Raw genomic sequence first — 25,390 nt, 5'->3', positions numbered from 1 at the left:
CAACACCCATTAGGAAAAGAAATCAAAAAAAAAAAATCAGCTGCAGGATTTAAATCAGCTAAAAGTCAAGTAGCAGTGTTTTATTGAGTAGCAATAATGCTTTTAGTGTTTTAAAATGAAACCGTTGCTAATTCATTTAATTGAAAATCCACGAACTTTTAAAATTTGCTCGAAAGACAATTTACCAGCAATTTACAAATCAAATAAAAAGACGTGGATTAATGGTTCTTTTTTCAATCATCGACTGACTGATTTTATTTAGGCCTGGAAAAATATTGTAAAAAATAAAATGTAAGTGTTAGTAAATAATACTACTTATTATAGTTATTGATAATGTTCCATTACATCCTATACATCGTAGATTCTTAACCTTTTCTGGGCTTTTTTGAAGTATAAAATACAGTCATGGATCCGCCTCCTCCCTGAAGATATAAAAATAAATATAATTTAAAAAACCTTATTAATATCTATAATTAATATAAAAATTATAAAAAAAAACTCACAGCCACTCCATGGAAAAAATCCTATGCTATACATCTATATAGATTAATTAAATGAAAATGACAAAGTTATATTCATCCCATCAAATACAATAGCTTTAATTGAACCAATGTATGAATTCGTCGTAGTGAAAAATTTAGAATAAATGTGTAGTCAAGGCCGTAGATAGTTGGTGGTGGGGGTGGGGGGTTGAAGTGGAGGGGATTCAAACTTTCCCCGCCCCTAAATTGTCTCACATTACGCAAACTTAGAAATTTAATATCATTTTTTAATTAAGCATTTTAGCTCAAACAATAACAATATAGAGACATGGTGTGGCCGTTGCGGGATGTTTGGAATCAGACACTGAATGGTGCTACCTAACCTGTGGTCAAGCACCTGCGTTACTTCCCCCTCCAACCAGAAAATATGATCTGAGTACGGCCTTGTATGTAGTCGATTAATTAGAAACCATACCTGTTTCTATAATAAAAGACTCTAATGATGTTAGTGCGTTATATATTTTTCGAGCTAGAAGAAGAAGAAGATATCGATGTAACGATTTATTGTTAAGTATTTTTTTCTTTTTTAGTTTTTATTAATTTCAGGATTATATTGCTGGATTGTTATACAGTCAAGTCACGATAACTCGAATAATATATTATAATATCTCGAAGCGAATTTTTATCTTCCTTCAACTTCGACTACTTCGAGTTGTCGCGACTCAACTGTATTTGTATTCTGTTATTTTTTGTAAACATATTAATAACACATGACTAATGGACACCTTTTCATAATTTTTATATTATATTATCAATTTATTTAGGTTTTGAGTATTTATTCATTATAAGTACCTATTGTATATGATTTTTTTTTTTTAACTAATTTTTACTAATTCTTCTTATTTTGAATTATTTATAATATTTAATATGTATTTATTGTAAAAATAAACAAGATAGTTAAATTATATACTATCAAATAACTAAATATTAAATATATATTACAAGATTTACATTTATTTCTTTGTTTATTCATAATAAAAATGAGTTTTTGATGATAAATTTAATACTAGAATTGAGAAAGTAAAAGAATTAAGAATAACTTATAATATATATATATGTTTATATGTATGTATTACATCAGCAGATTAGTTAAAAAGTGTCAATTTATAGATGTTACAATGTGTTGTTGTAGGAAAATAAAAATTAAGTCCAAGAGAAGTTATATTTTGAACTTATATACCTACCTTAAACATAATCATTAAATTTCTATAGTATCTATGTTAATAAAATAACAAAATTTTATTATATAAGTTACAACGGGAAGTTAGAGGGAAAAAAATAAACAGAAATTTAAGTGTATATAATGGCTTCTGTATTAAGAATATAAAATTTTACTTTTCAAGTACATAGTATATCACACTTCACTTCTCACAAAAGTATAAAAATGGAGGTCTATTATTTTAGTGTTACGGACGAAGTTACAATAACCCGTGTTTGTTTTTATAGCCATACAGGTATCTAGGTAAATATAAATATGAGTAGGTACAAATAAAATCTATTTATACATAAGCAGATATAATTATATTTCATTAATAATTTGAACAGTACGCGATACATAACTCATACCCCTATAAGGCTATAAAGTGGCGGTGATCAGCTGTATGAGTACCTATATATAAAGTTGTTATGTATTATCATTGTTTCTTCTTTTTGCTTTTTGATACTTTTAAGGGCTTAGCGTTGCCACCGATTATTTTCTTTAGCAAGTACGACAAGCACTTGAAATTGAGGTACGAAACGATAGCAAAAGCAACCACGGCTACTGCTATCACGTCTAACATGTAATATTGAAACCAGTAAAGTTGGTTGGCGGTTGTACGCAGATGGGGCGCACCTTTGTGCCGGACGACGAATTCGATCCAAAATACGGCATTATCCATGATGGACGTCGGGTTGTCCCACATTATCGACGATGCTTTCGCTGCCGCCTCGCCGAACCTGAAACCGAACCGTCCGCCGCGTTAATAAAAACAGTTCTGCGGTTAAGGTTTCCTATAATATGTATATGATATATGTTGTTTTCGACATTTGTACCTATAGTCAATAAAATCGTCATATATTATAATTATATTTCGATAGATATGCAAAGTTAATATTATAACGAATTCACAACGCATTATATCACAGTAACGTGCATTTCGATTTACCTGTATAATAACGGAATTTTTATGTATGAAAAACATAATATCATATGGTCAATATAATATCTGTAAGTTGTTTTGTTATCTAGAATTTTTATTTTTTTGCCATCGACCACGGCCATATTATAATCTATATGGCCGCCATCGACTTAATAAACCTATTAATAATTGTTAATTAATAACATTCATTAACCAACCATCAGTTGATTATATAATTTCCCTTTAATTACTGATAAACTTAAAAAAAGTTTTAATCTAAAAATATTTTATATTTATTATGGTAAAATGGAAAGCCACATGCGTGATATCAAAGTATATGTATAGACGTATAGTTAAAATTTCTCAGTTGAGGGGAATGGCCCCTTTTCACACCCGCGGGGGCCATTGCGTTGCACCTCATCAAGGCGTCCGATCATAACTCTACTAATTAATTACCTACTTATATCCATTCATAATAACTATATTCTATTTTTCGAAACCAATAGCAACCATATAATAGATACCATAATATATTTATTAGTGACTACGTACGCATGTACCTATAAACCGTAAATGAGCACACGATTATAACCTAACCTAAGTTATAACTAGGGCTCGGAAGTTGATGATGCATATTGCATTTTTTTTTTTGGAACTTTTTAGACGATGATGCTCTCCTTGCCACAAACGTGTTTCATAAGCATGTGAATCTGAACAATTAATTTTTATTTTGCATTTTTTGACATTTTTAGATCATTTTCCCACATTTTTAGTCATTTTTACTGATTTCATATTATTTCGCCCTACGTGCACTAAGAAGGTAATGAAATCTATGCGATGTCTGTTTTTGTTCTCAAAAGTGCAGACATCACATTGTAATATCAATGTGCCATCAAATGTAGATTTAGAGTAAAATAGTATTATATTGCGATATCTATATGACGTCACACAACAGTGGTATATGTGAATACAATAAGTATATAGTTTTGTAGAAGTTAATAGTTATTAATTGATATCAATTAATTATCTGCAGTTATTGATACTATGAGTATGTGACTTCACAAAAAAGTTACATTGGTTATTAAATATAAATATGTGAAATTCTAAATCAGTTTATAATATACAGTCGACTCTCGGTAACTCGAACCTTGGTAACTCGACATTTTTGATGTCTCGAATAATTAAAATTCCCCTTCAAATAACAATAACACTTATCTAATGTTTAAATAATCTTGTTTACTCGAACAAGACAAGTTTTCGATATCTCGAATTTTCTTATCCAAATTTAGTACTAAAAATAGTTTATCAAGGCGATTATTTTTCGTAAAACCCGACCATTGTAGTCAACTACATATTTGAAATTTAAACCTTGATAACTCTATACAATAGATATCAGTTTTAGTTCTATGCCGTCTGCGTGACTAAATAGATCTATTTATTCGTGGCCGTCTGTTCGTTTAATCGTTTATCGTGTGAGTGTGACGGTGTTAATCACGAATTAAATTTAATAATTTTTAATTAAAACAGTAGAACCTCGATTATCCGAATTTTTTTTAATTTCCAATATCCGAACTTTTGGATATTCGAACTAGGTGCGATCTCAATTAGTTAGGATAATCGAGGTTCTACTGTATTTTAATTCGTGGTGTTAATACAGTGATTATTATGGCTCAAAAAAGAAAATTAATAACATTATCACTTGCAGAAAAAGTGAACTTGCCAAAATTATTGAAAAAGGCGAAAAAAAACAAGACATAGCCAAAGATTCTGGAATTCCAGCGAGTACATTATCTACAATAATAAAATATACAGAAGGCAATAAAGGTATGGAAGATTTATTTAAACCACTAGGTGTTTTAGAAAATAGAATTGAGAACAATGTTTTAAATAAACAAAAACAATTAACTTTACACCAATTCTTTAAAAATGATAATATATATAAGTAGGAATGTAAGAAAACATTTTTTTATTTCTTTAATGTAAAATAATTTAAAAATAAACATACTTTTTAAAAGTTTTTGATAACTCGAAATTTTTATAAGTCGAATTTTTATTCCCCCTTGAACTTCGAGTTACCGAGAGTCGACTGTATATATATTTAATATGATATATATGAATCCACGAGTTTTTATAGAAAATATAATATTACAAAAATGAACATAACATATATATTATACATGTATATAATGTGTATATACATATATTACAGTATACATAACATTATTAATACAATTTAATAGGTATAAATAGATGTATTATTACTAAGTGATCACTTTTTATCATTATGCCGATAACTTACTTTGAACTTTGAAATTACCACGGACTAAGATTAGTACCTATCCGATTTTATCTCACCGATTACAGTCGTCGTTGTCGTGTAGTAGTGAATATTAAATACCTAAATTTTATTGTTTTTTTGTAATATTTTCGAAATTTCGAAAAAAAAAAATTATTTAATTTTTAGGACGTTTTTGGTAATTTTTATGTCATATTTTGAGTAATTTGTAAGCTTTGATAAATGTATATTCAATTTTATAGTAAAATAGAGTACAATTTAAAAAAAATATATATTTTTATTAATTTAAAACAAATATTTATAAATTTTTAAGGACATTTCTTGTCATTTTTATGTCATATTTGCATTTTTTACGTCATTTTTGAATGTTTTTAAGGTCATCAACTTCCGAGCCCTAATTATAACTATATAATGATTAATGAACATATTTTATACATTTATTGTCCCAATAAATGATGTTTTCAAGTGGGTCGCCACCCCACCTATCGTTTGATAGGTATATTACTGCCGATATTAGGCAGAACCTAACTTAGGAAATATGGGCCCGGGGCAATATAATTTTAGGAACCTTTAATATTTGTTAAATGTAATTTAAAAAAGACAGTGAACATTAAAATAACATAAAACTTGAATTAATGAACAAAAATTAGTTTTTAATAATTGTATATTTGTATATTTAAATATATGATTATTAACTAAGTTTACTGATATACATCATGTAAATGATGTCTAACAAAAATAATAATATTCAATTTCACAGTTCCACATTAATATTTAATCATCAACAGGGGGCCGGGGCTGCAGCCACCCTACCCCCCACAATAATTTGAGTTCTGGTAAATGTTAATTTTTATATCGAGTAGTATCGCTAGCTATTAATTATTATTTATTATATAGCAAATATAAATTATTTACATGAGTGCCTTATAAGTTATAATATTAAAAAAAAAATTATAAAATCACCCCTAGTAGAAAGTTCATACAAAACTATTACTTTATTTATTTGATTATTTCTATTTAAATAAATTATTATCATAGGCGGATTAGCCTTGGCACTATTTAATTATATATCTATTATATGTACATTCTACATTTTGTCTTTAATATTAAATTATTAAATTATGTCAGTGGAGCTAGTGGCATGCTTAGCGTATGGGTGTAGAAATACAAGAAATATGTTTACCTGGGCCTTGTGCCCTTGTTCCAAACACTACTTTTTAAACTTTTTTTATAATTTTTATAATTTATTTTTTTTTTAAATAAGGGTAGGTAGATGTTACCTATTCTAGCCCAAGTCAATGACAAAAAATCAGGTATGTCAGCAATATATTTGATACGCATAAAATGGCGGTCGGCTTGCGCCTATTATCAATTTTACTCTTATCGTGTAAATACGTTCTGATAAAAAACATCTAATTTTCTAAATAAAATAAATGTAAACAATTTTAATTTAAAATAACTTATATAGGTAGTTAATAAATAATATTATAGGCAGTACGCAGTAGTAGTTAAAAATTGTTTCATTTTAATAATTTTTAATTTTTTAATTTTTATCACTAGGTAATTGTAATTGTTTGTCTATATTTTATCTATTTGAATTATTGAGGTGAATGAGTGTACGAGTTTGGATTAAACACTGAATAGTGAACAATCTCTGTTGAAATAATAAGATGTTTGATATGTGGTGTCTGTATATTTGTTTCTTGAATATTTGTTTTTCATTTAACAGGCAATTTAACAGTCTTTGTGCAAGTTTTTAAAGTGTTTTTTCCATCATTTGTACGGCATTAAAAAGATTATCTGATGGAGTCTTAAGATTGCCTTTACTAACAAAGTAGGTAATAAAGTATATTCAATTTGAATTTTCTGGTGACTTACCAAATAATTGAAGATACTCTTGCTTGCAAACAAATTTTCCACTTATTGCTACATACTGTGTGATCTCAGTGGTAGCTTTTATGTGGTCCTATAACCCTCGGTTTTTTTGTCATGCTCTAGCCTTTTTGTTCTGTTTATGGTTTAGGACTTAGGTACGTATTATATTAAACTTGTTTCTAAATAGAACAGATATGTCAAACGTGTGGCTCTCAACCTTTTTTTTATGATTCATTAACTCCAGATCATTGAAAAATTAAAAGAATATTAACACACTCCAATGATTTTAACAAACGAATAAAAGCTGGACTATTAAAGTGGTTAATGATGCAGAAGCTTGAATTTTAAGTGGCATATATGTTGGAACTACAATCAACTGGCTTACTATGATACTTGGAGTGTAAACTGTGTGATAATTGAATATTTTAGTATGACTAAGGATTGTTTGGAAAGTAGTATAGACAGTATAGTAATAATTGATTAAATTAAATTTAACATTAATATTAATGAATTTTCTAAATAAATTTTATTGCTAGATTTATTACCAGCCCAATGTGTGTCACAATATTTAACTAGCTGGCGTTGCACTTGCTACATAACAATAACTTGAATACAATTATGGCGTTATTAATTGGGCTTATATTAAGAATTTAAATACAGGTATATTTTTCATATTTTATGTATAATTAATTATTTTAAATTTACAACAAATATTTTTAACTATCATTTTTATAATATTTAAATTAGACAAAAAGTTTTGTTATTGAAAATAAATGATGTATATTAGTGATACTCTTATTGATTAAAAGTAGAGTATAAAGCTTCGATCACAAGATTGATGAAATATTTGACTGTGAATATTGAATCACAATTCATTAATGACAAAATAAAATTGGTAGCACAAACATAATTCTACTCTATAGCAGATACAATAAAATTATTCTAATATTTAAATGACTGCATTTAAAATTAATTAATTTAAATTGTCATATAATTAAATATTACAATATATCTAAATAATAAATATGTCAGTATAACAGTTATACATATTCCATATTAAAATTGTTTTTGAATTTAAGATGAAACAGCCAAAAAATGTATTGAAGCAATTAACAGAATATTCTGATTTTGATTTTTAAAAATATCAAAATTTTATTTTGCATATATTTGCATCTTGCATATTTTACCATTTTAATAATTTTAAATACATATTTTGTGTTTTTTCTGTTTTTAAGCGCATATTAAACAGTTTTTGATGCAAAATTCTAAAAAATACTGTCATTTTATATTTTATTATCTAGATCTAATCTAATTTTATTTATCTGTATTTTATATTCAATATATACAGACAAATTATCACTTATTTATTGTTGAGAATTCAATAGAGTAAGGTACCTATTTAAATAGAATTGTTGATAACCCTCATTGATTGTGACAATCATACTATATATACAGTGAAACCTTTGAATAGCTGACACTCTCGGTCACCAAAATTTTATCGGTTATTCAGGGGGGATATATTTTTGAAATTTATTTTTATAATAATTTACTATGTATGTATAATGTTATTATTTATTATTTATCATAAATTATTATATTTTTATATTTTTACAAATTATTATTAATTATTATTATTTAAAGTATATTTTTACAATCAAAATCAAAATCATGTACATGTATTTTAAAATTATTTTTGTTTGAAAATATCGGTGAGCTTTGTCTGTTTATAATTATACCGTCTCTGTGCAATCTCATCAGTAATACGAGAGTACATACAAATGTGAATAAGTATTATTTTCAAAATAAAGATTAGGGACTTAACATTATTTTAAAAATTCCCTATTAAAATAATGTCTGTTATTCAAAGAGTCCACTATTCGGAGGATTTCCTATTGAAAAGTAGTGAAAATGTCCTTGTTCCCCAAAAAACATCCGCTATTAGTAGGTGCTCGCTATTGAGAGGTGTCCATTAGTGGAGGTTTCACTGTACATATATATAATTGTGATTAATATATATGTAATATATAATATTTATAGAATTAGAAATTAATAATATATATAAAAAAGAGCTTATAATCTTTATAAACACTTAAGCATTGTGAATAATTTTTACTAATTGTAAATATTTAAGAAATTAAGATTATATTTTATAGCATTAATTATAAATGTTAGTATTTATTTAATCAATGGTTATAGTTATATTACTAATGTTATGTCGTATACAGGGCTCGGGTTTTATAGCATTTGCTAATTATTGTAGGATACAGATAAAAATAGAGTGAGCTAGACATTTGTTTTATGCACCAGGGACTCCAAATATAAAATTTTATAATGCTATTTTCTGCATATTTGAAGTATTTTAGGTTTTTAGTGCTATTTTTCAAGTTTTGGTGCTATTTTTTGCTAATTCGTATAATATAACGTTTTATTTTGTATTTTCATAAATCTAGTTTATATTATGTGGTATGAAAATTATAAAAATGTTATCATTTGTTTTAATTATTTTTTTTTTTCAATACATATGAAAAATACCCACATTTTTGTTCATATTTAAACATTTAATCTTACAGTGTAACTCGAGTAAAATAATTTAATATATTATTTAATTAATAAATAATAATTTGTTCTATTTTATTCTTATTTCCAGATAAATTTGAATAGTCACCATATTAATTCAAGTAATTTTAGTAATTAAAAAGTGTGAACAAACATGAGTTTTTAATGAATTATAAATGTACTTAATAATTCATAAATAATTTTTAGTTAATAAATATGAGTTTTTTTAAATTATGAACAGAATACATTTTTATTTTTGCTATTTTTTATGTTTTCAGAGCATATTATTGCGCTTATTTTAAGATTTTTTAGGTCATATTATTGTGCATAATATTTAATTTATTTTTAGTGCTATAAAATCCGAGCCCTGTACTCATATATAATTAAAGAAGTTCACAATGATAAAGATATTGTAACTTATTTAATGAATAATTTTTTAATACATAAGTCTCTAATGATATAATTTGACCACAAGTCATTTAAATCAATAAAATTGAATTAAAACAAATAATTATTTTTAATTTACTTAAATTAGTTATAAAACAGCAACCGGCCATAATGAATTCTCCGCAATATTCTTAAAAGAGCATGTATTTTATTTTTAATTTAGTCTAGTTATTACTTTTTCTTTAATATTGTCATTTGATATTTTTTTCCAGAACAATAGAAATGCTTATTTATAACCCCGAATTAAAAAAAAAAAAAATATCTTTCTGAATAAATACTAGTTACTTTTGACATTCCACAAGGAGATTATTTATCACCAATATTATTTTGTTATTTTATTAATAATATATAATCTTTCTACAATTCTACTATTGTCTGGCAATGCAAAAATATTAGTTATATTAATAATGATGCATAACTAAAACTACAGTTAGATTTATTTATCACGAGTATTAACGGTACACAATCTTGGGGTAAACTCTAAACTTCTCTCAATGACCATATAATTTTTATTAGAGATAAAACATTTAAAAAGCTAGGTGTTTTAACACACCTGTACAAATAATCTAACATTCATATTTAGTAATGCAAATATAAAAGTTTAAATGATTTGTCAATATGTAAATGATGTAATCAATGTTTTGTTCATGGAGCGTCTCATTCTACTATAATTTTATAATTATTTTTATTATAATATATACAATTGATAGAACAAGCAATTTACACAATTAAAATTGAAAATGTATACACATTTGAAATTACATAATAATTTGATTGATTGTCCTGGACTAATGCAAATTATAAATTTTAAAATAAATTCAATCAACTGGGCACTGGCAATATTCTAATTTATTTTATACTAAGTATTCTTACAGAAATTAAATAAAAAATTCATCAGCCAAAATTTTAATGTCTATTTGTAGTTCTATAAAAAATATTGATTTTTTTTTTGTTGATAAATCTACATAATACATAATTAAATTCAAATACATAATGAATAATTTATTTTTATTTTGTTTTCTTCTCTCTCTTAGAAATATTGTATGATATTTATGTATAATTAAGTATATTTTTTCCGGTTTGTATATTTATTGATGTTATTATTATATCGTAATATTAATGATGTATATAGTATATTAGTATATAAATATCAGTTGTTCTCTAACTGTAGAGATCCACAGCACCAGACAATGAATATATGACATTAAACATTTTTGTATCAACAGCAAAAATTAAGATATTAGAGTAGTTGATAAAAATAATTATATAATTAATAAATAAATTTAACAGAAAAAAAAAGAAGTGATAACTTTGTGGAACGCCTGAAGTGACGTCAATCTCTTCAGATATATAATTATTTATTTTAACAAATTACACACATTGAGAAATATAGGATGAAAACCAAGATAATAAGGGATTAGAGAAGCCAATTTTTTTCTATTTTAAAATTAATTAACTAATCAATACTGTTGAAAGTCTTTTCAAGGTCAGTAAAAATAATATCAGTTTGAGTACTATTTAAAATGAATAAAATTGGTCAATGTTGGTTTATTACTTTTAAAACTATGTTATGAAATAAGTAACTTTTTAAAAATAGGAGTTAGTTTATATAATTAATAATTTTAGAAATTATTTTGAAGTAAAAGATATAGGTCAATAATTAGAGACTAGAGATTTTGAACCTTTTTTAAAAATAGGTTTTATAAAAGTTGGTTTATAATAAGAGGGGACAATTCCTAGGTTTCAATTGTTTAAAGAAAGAGTAAAAATTGTATGCAAGAGCGGAGTAATGATTAAACTTCAATGATACAAGAATAAGGAAGATATACCGCCAGGACCAGTAGACGTTTTACTAGTTGATTCATCTAATTCGTTAATATAAATTATACAATTATTAATGACATCAACTGATTCAATAACAAAGTGAGTAATCAGAGAGATATGTGTTTTGTTTTTAATAATATGAGTTTATAATGAATAATGATTATTAATTATTTCTTATTGGATCATGAATAATCATTTTCTATTAATATCAAAGCTAGGTTATGTACAATAAAAAAATGATGAAATATGAAAAAAAAGTATTTTAGATTCTATTCAACTTAAAATATTTATTTTGAAAAAATTGATCACAAAATATAATATTATTAAGCATTTTACTATCAGTTTTGAAAAATATTGCTAGAAAATTTTTCAAAAATGTATCATAATTTAGGAACTTCACTTTTAACTTGGTACATTCTTTGAAATAATTTATATGAAATTTTGCAGCAAAATGTTTTTTTTTTTTTTTTTTAATAAATGAATACCATTTGAATATACTCAGGAATAGAAAAATTAATTTTATTAAATCAATAAGGTGAAATAAAATAAAAATTAAAACTACCTAATATTAAATTAAGATATTTTATGCACTGATAGAATTTTAACATTATTATTTAAAATTGATATTTCCTAAGATGTATTCCTAATAAGGTATTTGTAAGTATGCTTAAAACCGTTTGCTAAATATGTGGCAGCTTTAGGGATGCTTCTGTCATCAATCCTCCCTCTTCACCTCCTTTCAATTATATAAATTAATAACACATTATATTAACTTCAAAAATGTAATTAATATTATTATAAAATATATTTATTTATCAAATATAATATAATACTTATAAATTAAGGTTATAGCTTATAGAATACTCTACAATTTTTGTTTGAATCTTTCTTTTTCATTTCTATTTATTTTTTTCTAAATCTAATGCCATTAGTCCTATGGTTTAAATCCATCTTTTAACATAATCTTCAGGGTTCCATATTCAATGGTGGACCATTTATGTTAATCAGCATTAGATTTGAAATATAGTGAATAGTTAATCTTGAGCATATATCAGTGCAAATAATATTCATCAGGCTAAATCTATGTTCGAATTCTGCTGTATGGATCGTTTTTATCAAATTATTTATTTTATTTAGCTGTTCAATTTTATTGATTTCTTTATTGATTAATATTCTTTATCCTCTTTATGTTTTTTCTTTATTTAAAAGAAATCTCTTACAAAATTGTTTTACTTCTTCCTCGCCAAAATGAATATTTACATCAGTAGGCCATGTTTTTTTTTTTAATTTAAAATTTGAATATCTAGTATGATTAGTTTATCTTCTTCATTATAATCTAATAGTTTCATATTTAAATTGTTTATGATTCTTTTTGTACCTAATGAATTGGTTTTTATTGATATCTACTAATTTAATATTATTACATAAAGGGAATCACGATTGATAGCTTTTAAAGAATCAATACACTGATAGCTCTTTTAATTTTTTTATTAGATTGTATTCAAGTTACATCACGACTTTGTAAATCTAAAGACAAATGAGATAATTCAGACAACACATCATACTTAAGTGCCAAGTCTGAAAGAAATAAGCTTTTGAACCGTTTACTAAGACCTTTATACTTGGATTTAGTTTTTTTATCACAATACTTATCCTTAGAAGCTTCTTTAAGGTGTTTGTATAAAGCTGGATACATCTTTCAAACCACTTTTACGGTTATATAGCTGCTACTTGCTAGCAACCTAACCTAACAAACATCTAGTACTCGACCAATTTTTAACAATATTTCATTTAAACTTATATAATACAAATTTTATTTGTTTTGATTCTTAGTTGATTGTCTATACAAAGAATATAATGTATCAAGAAAATACCTATTTGAAATGATATGTTGCTATAATATTTTTTAATACATCATTAATTGCCAATTCTAACCTATGATTAATACAATATCAACCAAATATTAATGAATATTTTTCTTTTAAATATGAAGCAACTCCATTAGTTTTTCCTAAAAAAATTATATCCAATGTTCTTTTAAATAAATATCAGTAAATCTATGTTTATGTAAACATTCAAGTGGTTTATGATGTTAATAGATGTTTGACTTTCCAATTCAATTAAATCCAAAAATATAAAAATAGTTGAATCATATGATATGTGACACCTATATCAATAACCTCGTCAGAGTATAATAATTAATAATATTATTTTTACTTTCTTGATTTTTAATCAAGTAAGTATGGTAATTAAAATGAAAAAAGTTTGAATTTTTAAAACTTCAAGAATTTTTGTTAAATAGGAAAATGATAAAAATGTTACTCAGTTGTATTGAGTAGGTGGATAATTAAGCTAGATTTAACATAAAATATTATTGAAAGAGATCCAATATCACACCCAAGTGGTGTAACGATTTGAATCCATAAAAACGTCGGCGTGAACAGTCCCAAAATTTCTATTTTTTAATTTTTCCCCAAAACTATTATAGCTAAAAAGTTGGTTGATAGCTCATTAAAAAGGGATTATCAAATAGATACAAAATGTGTGATTAAAAATTTTCAAAAAAAATTATTTAATGTTTCACAAAAAAAAATAGTTATTTTTGCTAGTTTTTCATGTAGCGTGGTACTGTGGTAGATTACCGAAACTGGAGAACAGATTATGTTATTTGGGGTCTTGTTAGAGTCATATTGGCTAGGAGAAGTGCAGTGAAAATTTTCAGAACTTTAGCTTTTAAAGTTAATTCATTACACAACTTAAAAAATAATTAAAAACACATTTTATTGGGTATTTTTTTTATCTTTTTCAGCTTTATAGCTTTGTAATGAGTTAACGATTGAAGACAAAGTTTTGAAAATCGTCACAGCACTTGTTCTAGCCAATGTGAATCTAACAAGACCCCAAATAACAAAATCTGTTCTCCGGTTTCAGAGATCTATCTCATTTAATGAAAACGAAAATAAAACACATTATACATAAATATTACATACAATTAATAAATTTCTAAAAATTGAAAATCATGAAAATTTAAATGCTGATCTCTGACTCGGCAAGCGTTTTTTTTTCAAAAACAAATAACATATCTTTTTATAGGATTTTTTAAAAATATTTTCATATTTATTGTTTTTGTAAACCTAATTAACATACCATATATATATATATATATGTATCGTGTACCTACCGTTTATTCAATATTTATTTATAATATTTATGTATATGTTGAAACTAACAAATAAATGTAATGACTCTTTAGTAATGAGGAAATGTACCTAATAGCTATAATAAATAAATTAGATTTTTAAATTCCCCTTTTATTTGATACCAAAATAAATGCCATATATGTATCTTTGGTAAATATTTGAACATTTACACAGGAGTGTCATTTCAATGTTTTTATTGTTGGTACCAAAATGTTTGCAAGTAATTTAAAATCATTACCAAGCCACAATCATGAGCATTTTTTTGTGTGAGGGAGGGTGGGGTAAAGAGGTACATAAATTTATACTTTCTATGTCTGCTTCTTTTTATTTACCTTTTCTGCCTATAGGCAAGGGCGCCCACAAAGGGGAGCAGGGAGCGGACAACTGCCCCCTAGTTTTCCTGATAGTTAAAATAATTATATCCAAATTAAATATTCTAAAATTCCAAAATTCATTATTGATACCAAGGTGTATTGTATTGATATTTGATATAGGTAATCATATAGTCTATAGGAAAATATTTCTTTTTTCTTAAAGATTGTGAATTCTATCCAACTTTGAAGAGAAGTATTATTATTTATATGACTATTCCACCAACAACTTATTGTAGTATAGAAAGGACATTCAGCACATTACGTCGTATTAAAACCTGGTTACGTTTAACAATGTGTGAGAACCATTTCAGTTCCCTTGGACCCCCCTCAGATACGGCTTTGGCTATCCCCCCTGAAATTTCACATGGGGGCGCCCTTGCTTATAGGTTAATATATATATAACTATATATGATTAGTCATCATTATCCTACACCCTCATTATGAACCCCCCCCACCTACACTAAAGCTAAAATCTATGACGTCGTCGTATACCTTATGTTTACATATAAATAGCACTTTTTTTATGTCCCCTTGTTACCTATGTTATTAGTATGGGTAAACATTGTTGAAATTCTGTTTTTTAAATAATCCATACAAATTTGTTTTTCAAAAAGAAAAATATCACTACACATTATGATTACAAGACCATTATTTGTCGTTTTCTCGGACATCTAACAATGAGGGGGTAGGTACCTATCTAAAATATTAATCATATAGATAGTATATTATTAGTAATATACGAGCGCACTTCACCTTGGATCTCGCAAAATTTGTTGAAGTTTTGTTCCGAAAGCCTCTGCAGTCAGTTCAAAGTAGGGCACGTATAAAGCGAATCCCCTACTCTCGGCTTCCATCGAATTGTGCGCCTGGTCGCCGAATACCGGTATGGACAGCATTGGCACGCCGTGATAGATGGCCTCGATCAGGCTGAGTATGCCGCCGTGCGTGATGAACAGCCGGCAGTTTGGGTGACCTGAACAAAGGGTTAATAGTATATAAATATTACAATATTATATGTAGGTACCTTATGGATGTATCCCTGATTGTAATCTTCCGATTTTAACGACCTGTTAAGGTTAACTCGCCCGAGTCTGTACTAACTTTGTTTGTACATTATAGTTGTATCAAATCAATATAATATAATATGAAGATACATATTTAAAAAGATTTAAGTACCTATATAAATTCTGGAAATTATCTTGTAGGTAGGTGTGCAAGAAGTATTAAAAATCCGTTGATGCGTGCGTATTAATATTGTATGCATCGGGTCCGTAAACTAGATATTATTTTAATGAAAGTTAAAAATACTATTTTCGGCTATGTACGGTGATTCTAATTACATATCTTTATTTTAATTAAAATTATAAACTCACATAGAACAGCAAATCAAATTGCCTGACCTAAGTCCAAGAGGTTAGATTAAATGTTCTGTATAAACTTTTAACATAATAAACGATATAATAATTATTATCATCATCAAAAATATATCATCACCGTATTTTTGATACTTATTGTAAATTTGTAACTTTAACTGTAATTAGTATTTTATATGAGTTAATTAATGCGTATAAAGGTAAGTAGGTTAGCTAATCATACGAGACATACTGAAGTCACATAATGTAATTTATATTCTAGAGTGCCCCCCTTCAAAAAAATAAAATAAAAATTTGTTACTTATAGAAATTATAGATATGTTTTGATATTTGCATGCATACCCAATATATCGTTTTGCGGAAACCATTTCTTGACCTTGACGTTTTTCGGCAGGTTAGGCAGCTGATCATCTTCCCATTTCCATAGAACCGTTTGCTTGAGCTTGGCTAATTCCGACAACAGAAGCGATACTGTCTCTCGCGGCATTTTTGACGACTTGACTACCGAACCCAAACTAAAATAGATCACTCCGTGTTCAGCTGAGTCCAAAATGGTTTTTAGATCCTAAAAAAGAATATAATTATGAAAGGTTTGCAAAAATGATTTTTTTTAGGGCCAAGTATAATAATAATAATATTGAACGTATAACAAAATATATATTTTATTTATTTTTGATTTACTAATATTGTTATAATATAATTACTAGTTAATTAATAGTTAATATATAGTTTTTGATTAAAACTATTTAAATAGATATATTTAAATTATATAATAATTATTTAAATAAATTTGATGTGATACGCTTATTTATATTATAATATTATTTCTATAGGACTACACTTTTATTAGTTATGGTAAGTCCTCATTTGATCCAATAAATAATAATAGGTTTGTAAATCGTAAATGGCAATATTTTTTAATGAATAGTGATCCCCATTACCTATTGTTCTTAATTTTGCACACAAACAATAAATGCCTTGTTATGAATTTGAATCTACAATAACGTGTATTATAATACGTTATGATTAAACGCGCATTAAATTCAGGTTCTTAAACCAGATATAGTCTGTGATTCCATCAACAAACCTAATCTTAATATAATGCACACGTCCTGCACATATGAATAAATGTTAAATACCTAGTTCTAAACCCGATTATCACTAGAGAAAAATGTTATTTAGTAGGTACAAAATTCGCAAAGAAATACTCAATCAAACGTAGTCCGTTAGATTTCCATTTAAACAAATTAGCAGATTCAACAATTTGTTTTAAAATTAATCGAATCTGCGAAATCTCTCACCAGAGGTGCCCAAAAAGGGTCATTGTTCCCCTGGAAATTTTTAATTGTATGTACTTTAATACCACGCATTTGGCATTTCATTTCACCATAATAAATAGGTCAGTAATATTATAGAATACAAATAATATAATCAACAGTTATGTTATTAACCAACAATTAATAAGTTTATTTTACCTAGAAACAAGGACGGCAGTGACAACAATTTATTATAGATATAGCAACTTGTAGATATGTAGATTGCCGAGTAAATTAATTAAAATTTGTATTTAGATTATTTATTGTTTTTGAAATTGCTAACGGATATTCCCATGATGTTTATCACATTTATATTATATCGTGGAAACGCGGCCTAGACCCCCATCAATTATAGTCGTGTGCTCACTGGCCACTTTTTTTAGCACGTGCAATTTTGCTTAAAACAAAATTTTGGCACATGACCCACCCCCGCAAAAAAGGTACTTCCGGAGCACACACTGGGTATGCCCATAGGGGAAGAGTTTATTATTATAATTAGGGCTATGAATTTAATACACTAAAAGACCTTAAAAAATGCATTTAAAATGTCAAAAAAGTGTAATAAAATATGCACTTAAAATGCCAAAAAGTATGGTATAAAATGCACTTAAAATGATTTTTGATTTAACATTTATATTAATATTAGTATATTATATGATTTATATGCATAAAAGTGTATTTATTTAATAAAAATAAAAATTTATAAAAAAGTTGATTTTGAAGTTGATTGATTCTTTAATAATGCTATTCGCTTGAAACGATTGAAACAGGTTTTTAAATATGTTAATTGACGAAGTTTAATTAAAAATACTGGAAAACAAACTTATAAAAAGAAAATATGACCTATAATAAGGCAAAAAATGCAAAATAAAAGTTTCATAAATGGATTTGCTATTACTCGTACATAATTCAAATTATGTACTAACAAAAAGCTACATTTCACAATTACCAAAAAGAAATACACTTTCCTACAAATTCACAGCCCTAATCGTAATATTAAATGTGTATAATATATTATATCGTCAATATTATATTATGTATCTACCGCGGGCAACGGTCCGGCCGGTTTCGTGTGCATGCCGGCCACCTGCACGTAGCTGGGCACGTACGGCGCGGCCGGGGCAATCATCGGGTGGCTGTTGACCAACGTGAGCGACACGTTCCGGAGCATCGTCTCCAGGTCGGGCCGGCCCTCGTGGTCCGCGTACGCGAAGTGCTCGTCCATGATTGCCCGTTGCTGGGGCATGTACAGCAGCTGATTGACCCACGTGTTGAACAATGTGGCCACGGCGTTTTGGGCGCGCTGCGCGAACGTCATCGGCGCCACGTAATGGGCCGTGAACTCGGCCACGTACGCGGGCGCGTACGGGTTGCCGTGCCACTGCGACACTCGGGGGTTGACGGCGAACGGTAGCAGCTGCACCACCGGCGCCCCGTACTTGTGGCCGAGCGTCACGAAACACTCGTGGAAGAAGTTCTCGACCACCACCAGGTCGAACGCGGACCGGTCGCCGAGCACGAAGTCCCGGACCGACCTCTTGTCCAACGCGTTCTTGGTGATCATCGGGCCCATCCACAGCGTGACCATGTACAGCGGAAATCGATTCATTGGCGAGTTCTTGTCCAGGAAGTTCATGTCTGCAACGGACCGAAGACGGTAATCATAATTTATTATTATAGATGTGGGCGTCGTTATGTCTTATAATTATGTTAAATCATTTTTCGCTGAAGTATTTTTTATTTTATTTACGCGTTGATCAATGTGTTTAAGTATAAAACCATTCAATTTCAAAAACGTTTATAATTTTAAGTCAATACGCGTCTATGAAGTTCTTAATTTAATTAGAAAATTAACTAGGTAGCTTTAATAAATTAGTCATTGATACAACTGATATGAGTTAAAAAAAAAGTGAGTAATATGTAAGCGCTTTGTTATACAATAGGTGTCGAGTATATCTTCTCATCATTGGGTTACTGTAATGGAAATGTTAAATTTTAATTAAATTTATAAAACATTGAAGAATGATTCTGAGCAAAACTCATCGTGAGTCTATATTACTATGTATATTTTATGATGTTTATAATTTATATTGTTATTAAAGTAAATTGTTTTACTAATTATTGTACGGTAAGTTGAATCATTTTTACCCAAAAAATTATATTTGAAAATGTTATTGTGTATATAATAAAGTAGGTTAAAAGTTTCAAGTAGATCTACACGAATAATATTTTTGAAATAACTTTTAAAGTAACTAAAATCGTTATACTTCGTTTAAATATCTATTTTCATTTAAATTTTAAAAATATCAATTAAAAAAAATTGTGTAAACAATTATATATTTTTAATTACAGTACATAAAATATTTAATAGGAAATTTATGTTTAATTTTCATGCCAAATAAAAATTGAATATTAAATACATTTTTGGAAAAAATTTAACTTGAAATAGCCATAATGCATATGTTTTTTTTAAATATTTTTAAATAACCATCACAATATGTAGGTACTAATATCTTGATATTAATATCAAACATTTTATGAATTTTATACTACAAATAAATAATCTAAACATTTTTGAGATTTTAAGAATTTTAAAATAAACGCTTATAAAAAAATATTAAGAAATAAATAGATTTTAAATTTTTGCAATTGATTTATGAACGACTTATAAGAAATCAAAACATTTTTCAACTACTTTTACCCAGTGAATATTTTTTTTATCGATATTTATAAAAAAAAAAAATGGAAAATTTAATGTCTATAAATAATCAAAATATTTTGAAATTATACCATGTGTGGGAAATACTAATATAAACAATCAGTAAAAATCGCAAGGTTTTTGGTGTATTTAATTTATGCCAACCCCCCTCCCCCTCTAAAAATATATATGTGCAATTTAAATATTTAATAGAAAATTGAATAATGTAAAATAATTAAAATGATTTAAAAAAGGTCAAATATTTATACAAAAAATGTGATTGTTTAGTGTAATATTAGCGTGTTATTTATTTTAAGGCATATTTAATTGTATATTTTTAATTTTTTGTTGCAAAAAAATATTTCATGATTTTTTAATGCATAAAACTTGTTGCACTAATATTATGATAGATTACTACCAAAGTACCAAATACAAATAATTATGTTACATATAATAAATGTATAATATTATAATAGTAGTACAATTGTTGTATATAAATAATATGTATTTACTTATATCATAATATTATTAAAATTCGAAGCGATTTGTTAACACAGTGATATTATTATCTGAAGTACTACCGGTTTGGTATACAGGTATTATAGGTTCTATTTGAATGTTTTTTTTTTTTTAATATAAAGTTGAGTAATTTATTGAGAAGTTCAAAAAAAAAATTAACTAATTAGTTATCAGCGTTTTTTTTTTTTTTTGTATACAAAATGTTCGTACCGGTTACAGCTATAATCAGTAAGTAATATATAAATATGTTTCAATGTGATATTGGATCTTATAATATTTTGTTGAACTAGTTGTTTATAAATTATAAGTATATACTGTAGAATAATGATAAAACACTAAACAAAAAGATTACGCGATACTAAAACAAAATATAATAGAATAGAAAATAATTAAAATAATCAAGATGTTGACATACTTATTGGTAACTAAAACATTTTTATTATAAAATAAAATGTAATTTTAAAACTATCATAAATTCATAACACTAAGTATTTTTTACAATTTGAATGTTATCATTAACCATTGTGAACACAACCGAACTTCGAAGCCGGAGTTCCAGTCAAAATAATGATTATATTATGGAAAAAGTAAAAAATAGTACGATAATTTATTTTAAAACATTACACAATTACCTGAAATCGTATAAAGTAACAATAATATATAATAATAATTAATTTCTATATCGCGATCATTATTGATTAATTAATTTAAAATTGTATTGGTATTCATTTTATATGAATAGCGAAGTGTATTGAAATTCTAATTTCTAGAAATTGATATATACCTATAGTTATTATCTATATATATATATACCTAGTACATACATACCTACATGGCTACATAATATGTACGAAACTATAAAATTGATATTTTTATAGACAAATTAAAATCATACGAAATTAAAATAAATTAAGGACATATCGGGTTTGTAAGATCAATACACTTTACTATAGCCTCCCACCCACACCACGCACAATTCCTTGCTTATACAATAAGCTGGAAAACTTCGTTTAATCGTATACATGTTATGATATAATATTGTTTGACTGAACGGTTTACGCACTGTTACCAAACACGCTCATTCTTAAGAGTAAATGTCGCAGTAGTTTCAGTGAGATACCTACTATATAATATTATACTTCAAATGTAAATATATTTGAAGTATTTGCGCACACGAATATAATGATATTGTATAAACTTATTGTACTATTTACCATTAACTTTGAATATGTTCGTAGTCGATGTACGACTTATTTACTTGTTAGTTTATTACTTAAAATACCTTCAGGGTGACGAATACAGAATATTTGATGTTGAATATTTGTTTTCTCGTATTTAGCCAATATAGGTTTATTATTGTTGTATAAATATTAAAATACACAATGCCTATGTACAACTACCTGCGACGTTTTCGTTGACTTCCACTTTGATGTGAGTGTAGTGTGGCAACGACGAACTTAACGCGAATGGTGAGACCAGAGTCAAATTGTGACCTCTGGTCACTAATGTCTCCAGAAGAGGTTTGAAACCGATGAAATGGCTTTTTGTCTCGGTTGGTAGAAACACCAAAATGTTGTACGGACGTGTGTTATTCGGCAAACCGCAGCAACAACAGACAGCCAAAATTAATATCTTTAAAAAAAAACAACATTTTTCATGAGGTATGTTGTAAATAAATTATAATCAAATTTGTATATAATACACATGGATGGCAGTGGTGGAAAACGTAATTTATTTTTATACAATATTTTCTATCAATGTTATCTTTCAATTATCTATATAAGTAGTAGGTACTAATTTATTAATGGCAGTACTATAGTAGTAAGTTAGTTAAGGTGTAATAGGCTTCTTTGGAGATTTGATTATTGTGAATTATGTTTATTATTATTATTTTAATTCATATACCTTATGAAATAATACTATATGAACTTAAACTTGAAAACAATATTTTTTGTATTTTTCGTATTATTCAAAAATGTGTTATGGACTTAAACTAAGGGCGTTTTTCAAGTATTAAGATTACAAGAAACATAAAAAATTACGAATAAGTAAATAATTAATAATTATAAACTTATTATAGTTATTTATTTAATAAATACAAACTAAGTAAAACATTAATTATGGTCAATTATATATAGGTATAACATAAAGACACATAGTATATTACATTTATACCGATTTTTGAATTAAAGTGCTTTAATGTACAATATAATATATATAATATTATGTTGAAAAAAACGTATTGGTAATTGGTATACAGTAGATATCCTTGATACAAAATTACTTGTATTATTACTGTTTAATATACAGCAGTATTCAATATTATATATAAAACTATGATGTAAGACATCAATAGCCACGAGCCCATACGAAGTCAATAACGGGCTTATTAGGTTTTAGAAATAGACAATAGTTATTAGTTTATTACTTATTATTTAATATTCCATAATATCTTAATTTATAATATTTGTACGATTGTTGATTATCATGAATTATGACCATTTCAATTTAAGAAAATTTAAAATTTAAAATATTAATGTTTAGTTATTTATTTTTAAATTGTAAGTGTTAAATAATAAAGTAAGCACATTTACATTCAAATTTAAATTTAAATCAACCCAGACTTCTGAGTGAAGTATAAATAGTTATACAATTAAACAGTCTTGCAGAAGGTTTTAAATTATATGCATCTATACTATTATTCATAGGTATATTACTATTTACTATACAAGTATAATTCTCACTTATTTTAATATCTTTTTCAATGAATTTTTCTTTTTTAATTAACTGAACTTATCAATTAAAGATAAGTTTAGTTAACAAAATATCTGCCAAGTCGTGTTTCCGACTTAGGGTACCCACTTACACCGAGTTACACGGGCTGCTAGTTATAGTTTAAATGAAAAAAAATTGAATAAAAATAGATTTTTTTCTTCAATATTTTTTGTTCAATTTTATTATTTTATGAATATCTTTTTATTAATATTTATAAAAATTATACTAAAATATGTGTATTTTGCACTTGCAGCCCATTTTAAAAACCTTCACGATCACAGTCTAAAAAAAAAATTACAAAATGAAAAATAAAAAATGACTACGTTTTTCTCTCGTCTTATTTATTCAGTGCAGTAGTTTTATCGAATAGTCGCATATAATGACGTACGTATGTTATATTCACATTTTAATAATATGTATACTCACGGTAAGCTGTAACCGGTAATCCATTTTTTTACTTTGCATTCACACTATCCGTTAAACGTAAAAATGAACGAAAATATTTCACCACACAAGGATAACGCGATCTATCGCTTATGATCACGGCATTAAACTGACGGACCAGTCGCTGTAGCCCGTAGGTACCTATAATAAGTGATAGCGACGTGGTGTTTTTATCAGATCAAAGATCGAAAGTCCATGTAATATTATTATGGTTGGTTATACAAGTAAAAACGGTTAGGCGCTACTTATCGAATTATTAGAGGTAGATATATCGATTGTTTGACAGTAATATCGACAGTTCGTTCGATTGCTTGTTGAAACCATCATCAACGTTTTTATAATTTTCATGATCTATTCAGTATTATTTATACATTTTAATTTAATTTACACGAATATAAAGTTAATATTAAAGATTATCGTATACAACATAACTATAGTACTAGATTAAATCAAAATTGTAATATAAATGTTCTTTTTTTCTTCAAAAGTCCAATTTATAAAGGCCTTTCTATGTTACATAATTATTGTAATTAAAATATTAAAATTAATAACTTCATTAGCTATATAAATTTATAAGAAATATAAAAACATATTTCTAGTAAATTTTATGTATTAAAAAAATTAGAAATTATATTACTATATTAGTATTGTTACTTTTGTTTTTAATATAGATAGTAAGATCAATAAATATTTTTATTATGCTATTGTTAATATACTATTATGGTTAGATACTAAAACTCAACCCAGCTGCATATCAGCTTTGCTTTTTGATTGAGTTTTGCAATGTATTATCTAATGTATTTATGGTTATATTTTGATGCTAAATTAAAGACATTATTAATATTATTATTATTATTATTCAAAACAGTAATCCTTTGGCTTACACAAATTATCCACATTTAAGAGTAAAAAGTTAATTTCCAAATTTTTATTTAAAAAAAAAATAATTCAATTTAAAATTAATTTAATTAAAAACCCAACTGTTATTAAAATAAATTGAAAATTGAATTAAAAATAATATTTGGTTACGA

General features: G+C 26.5%; 2 protein-coding genes across 5 annotated transcripts in view; one reads left to right on the top strand and one right to left on the bottom strand.

Annotated features, from left to right (window-relative positions):
- Positions 1-1,831: 1,831 nt before the first annotated feature.
- Positions 1,832-24,499, bottom strand: LOC132929260 (UDP-glycosyltransferase UGT5-like). 2 transcript variants are annotated; one of them, XM_060994482.1, is made up of 6 exons: positions 24,342-24,499; positions 22,538-22,772; positions 18,969-19,561; positions 16,950-17,172; positions 15,988-16,207; positions 1,832-2,480 (listed from the first exon to the last, which is right to left on the bottom strand). In XM_060994482.1, the coding sequence occupies exons 1-6, from the start codon at positions 24,378-24,380 to the stop codon at positions 2,177-2,179; spliced, it is 1,614 nt and encodes a 537-aa protein (XP_060850465.1). In that variant the 5' UTR covers positions 24,381-24,499; the 3' UTR covers positions 1,832-2,176. The 2 variants fall into 2 exon arrangements, with proteins under 2 accessions (XP_060850465.1, XP_060850466.1); XM_060994483.1 differs by having other exon boundaries at positions 22,541-22,772.
- Positions 4,077-25,390, top strand: part of LOC132929263 (E3 SUMO-protein ligase PIAS1-like) — a 30,264-nt gene continuing 8,950 nt past the window's right edge. The window contains exons 1-2 of one of the 3 annotated variants that reach the window (XM_060994486.1): positions 4,077-4,134; positions 4,368-4,486. The gene's annotated coding sequence lies outside the window, so the exon portion shown is untranslated. The other 2 variants (XM_060994485.1, XM_060994489.1) reach the window with 2 other exon arrangements.

Source organism: Rhopalosiphum padi, chromosome 4, assembly GCF_020882245.1.
Source record: "Rhopalosiphum padi isolate XX-2018 chromosome 4, ASM2088224v1, whole genome shotgun sequence".
Lineage (NCBI taxonomy): Eukaryota > Metazoa > Arthropoda > Insecta > Hemiptera > Aphididae > Rhopalosiphum > Rhopalosiphum padi.
The sequence above is the reverse complement of the archived record's forward strand: the minus strand, read 5'-3'. Positions and strand labels throughout refer to the sequence as shown.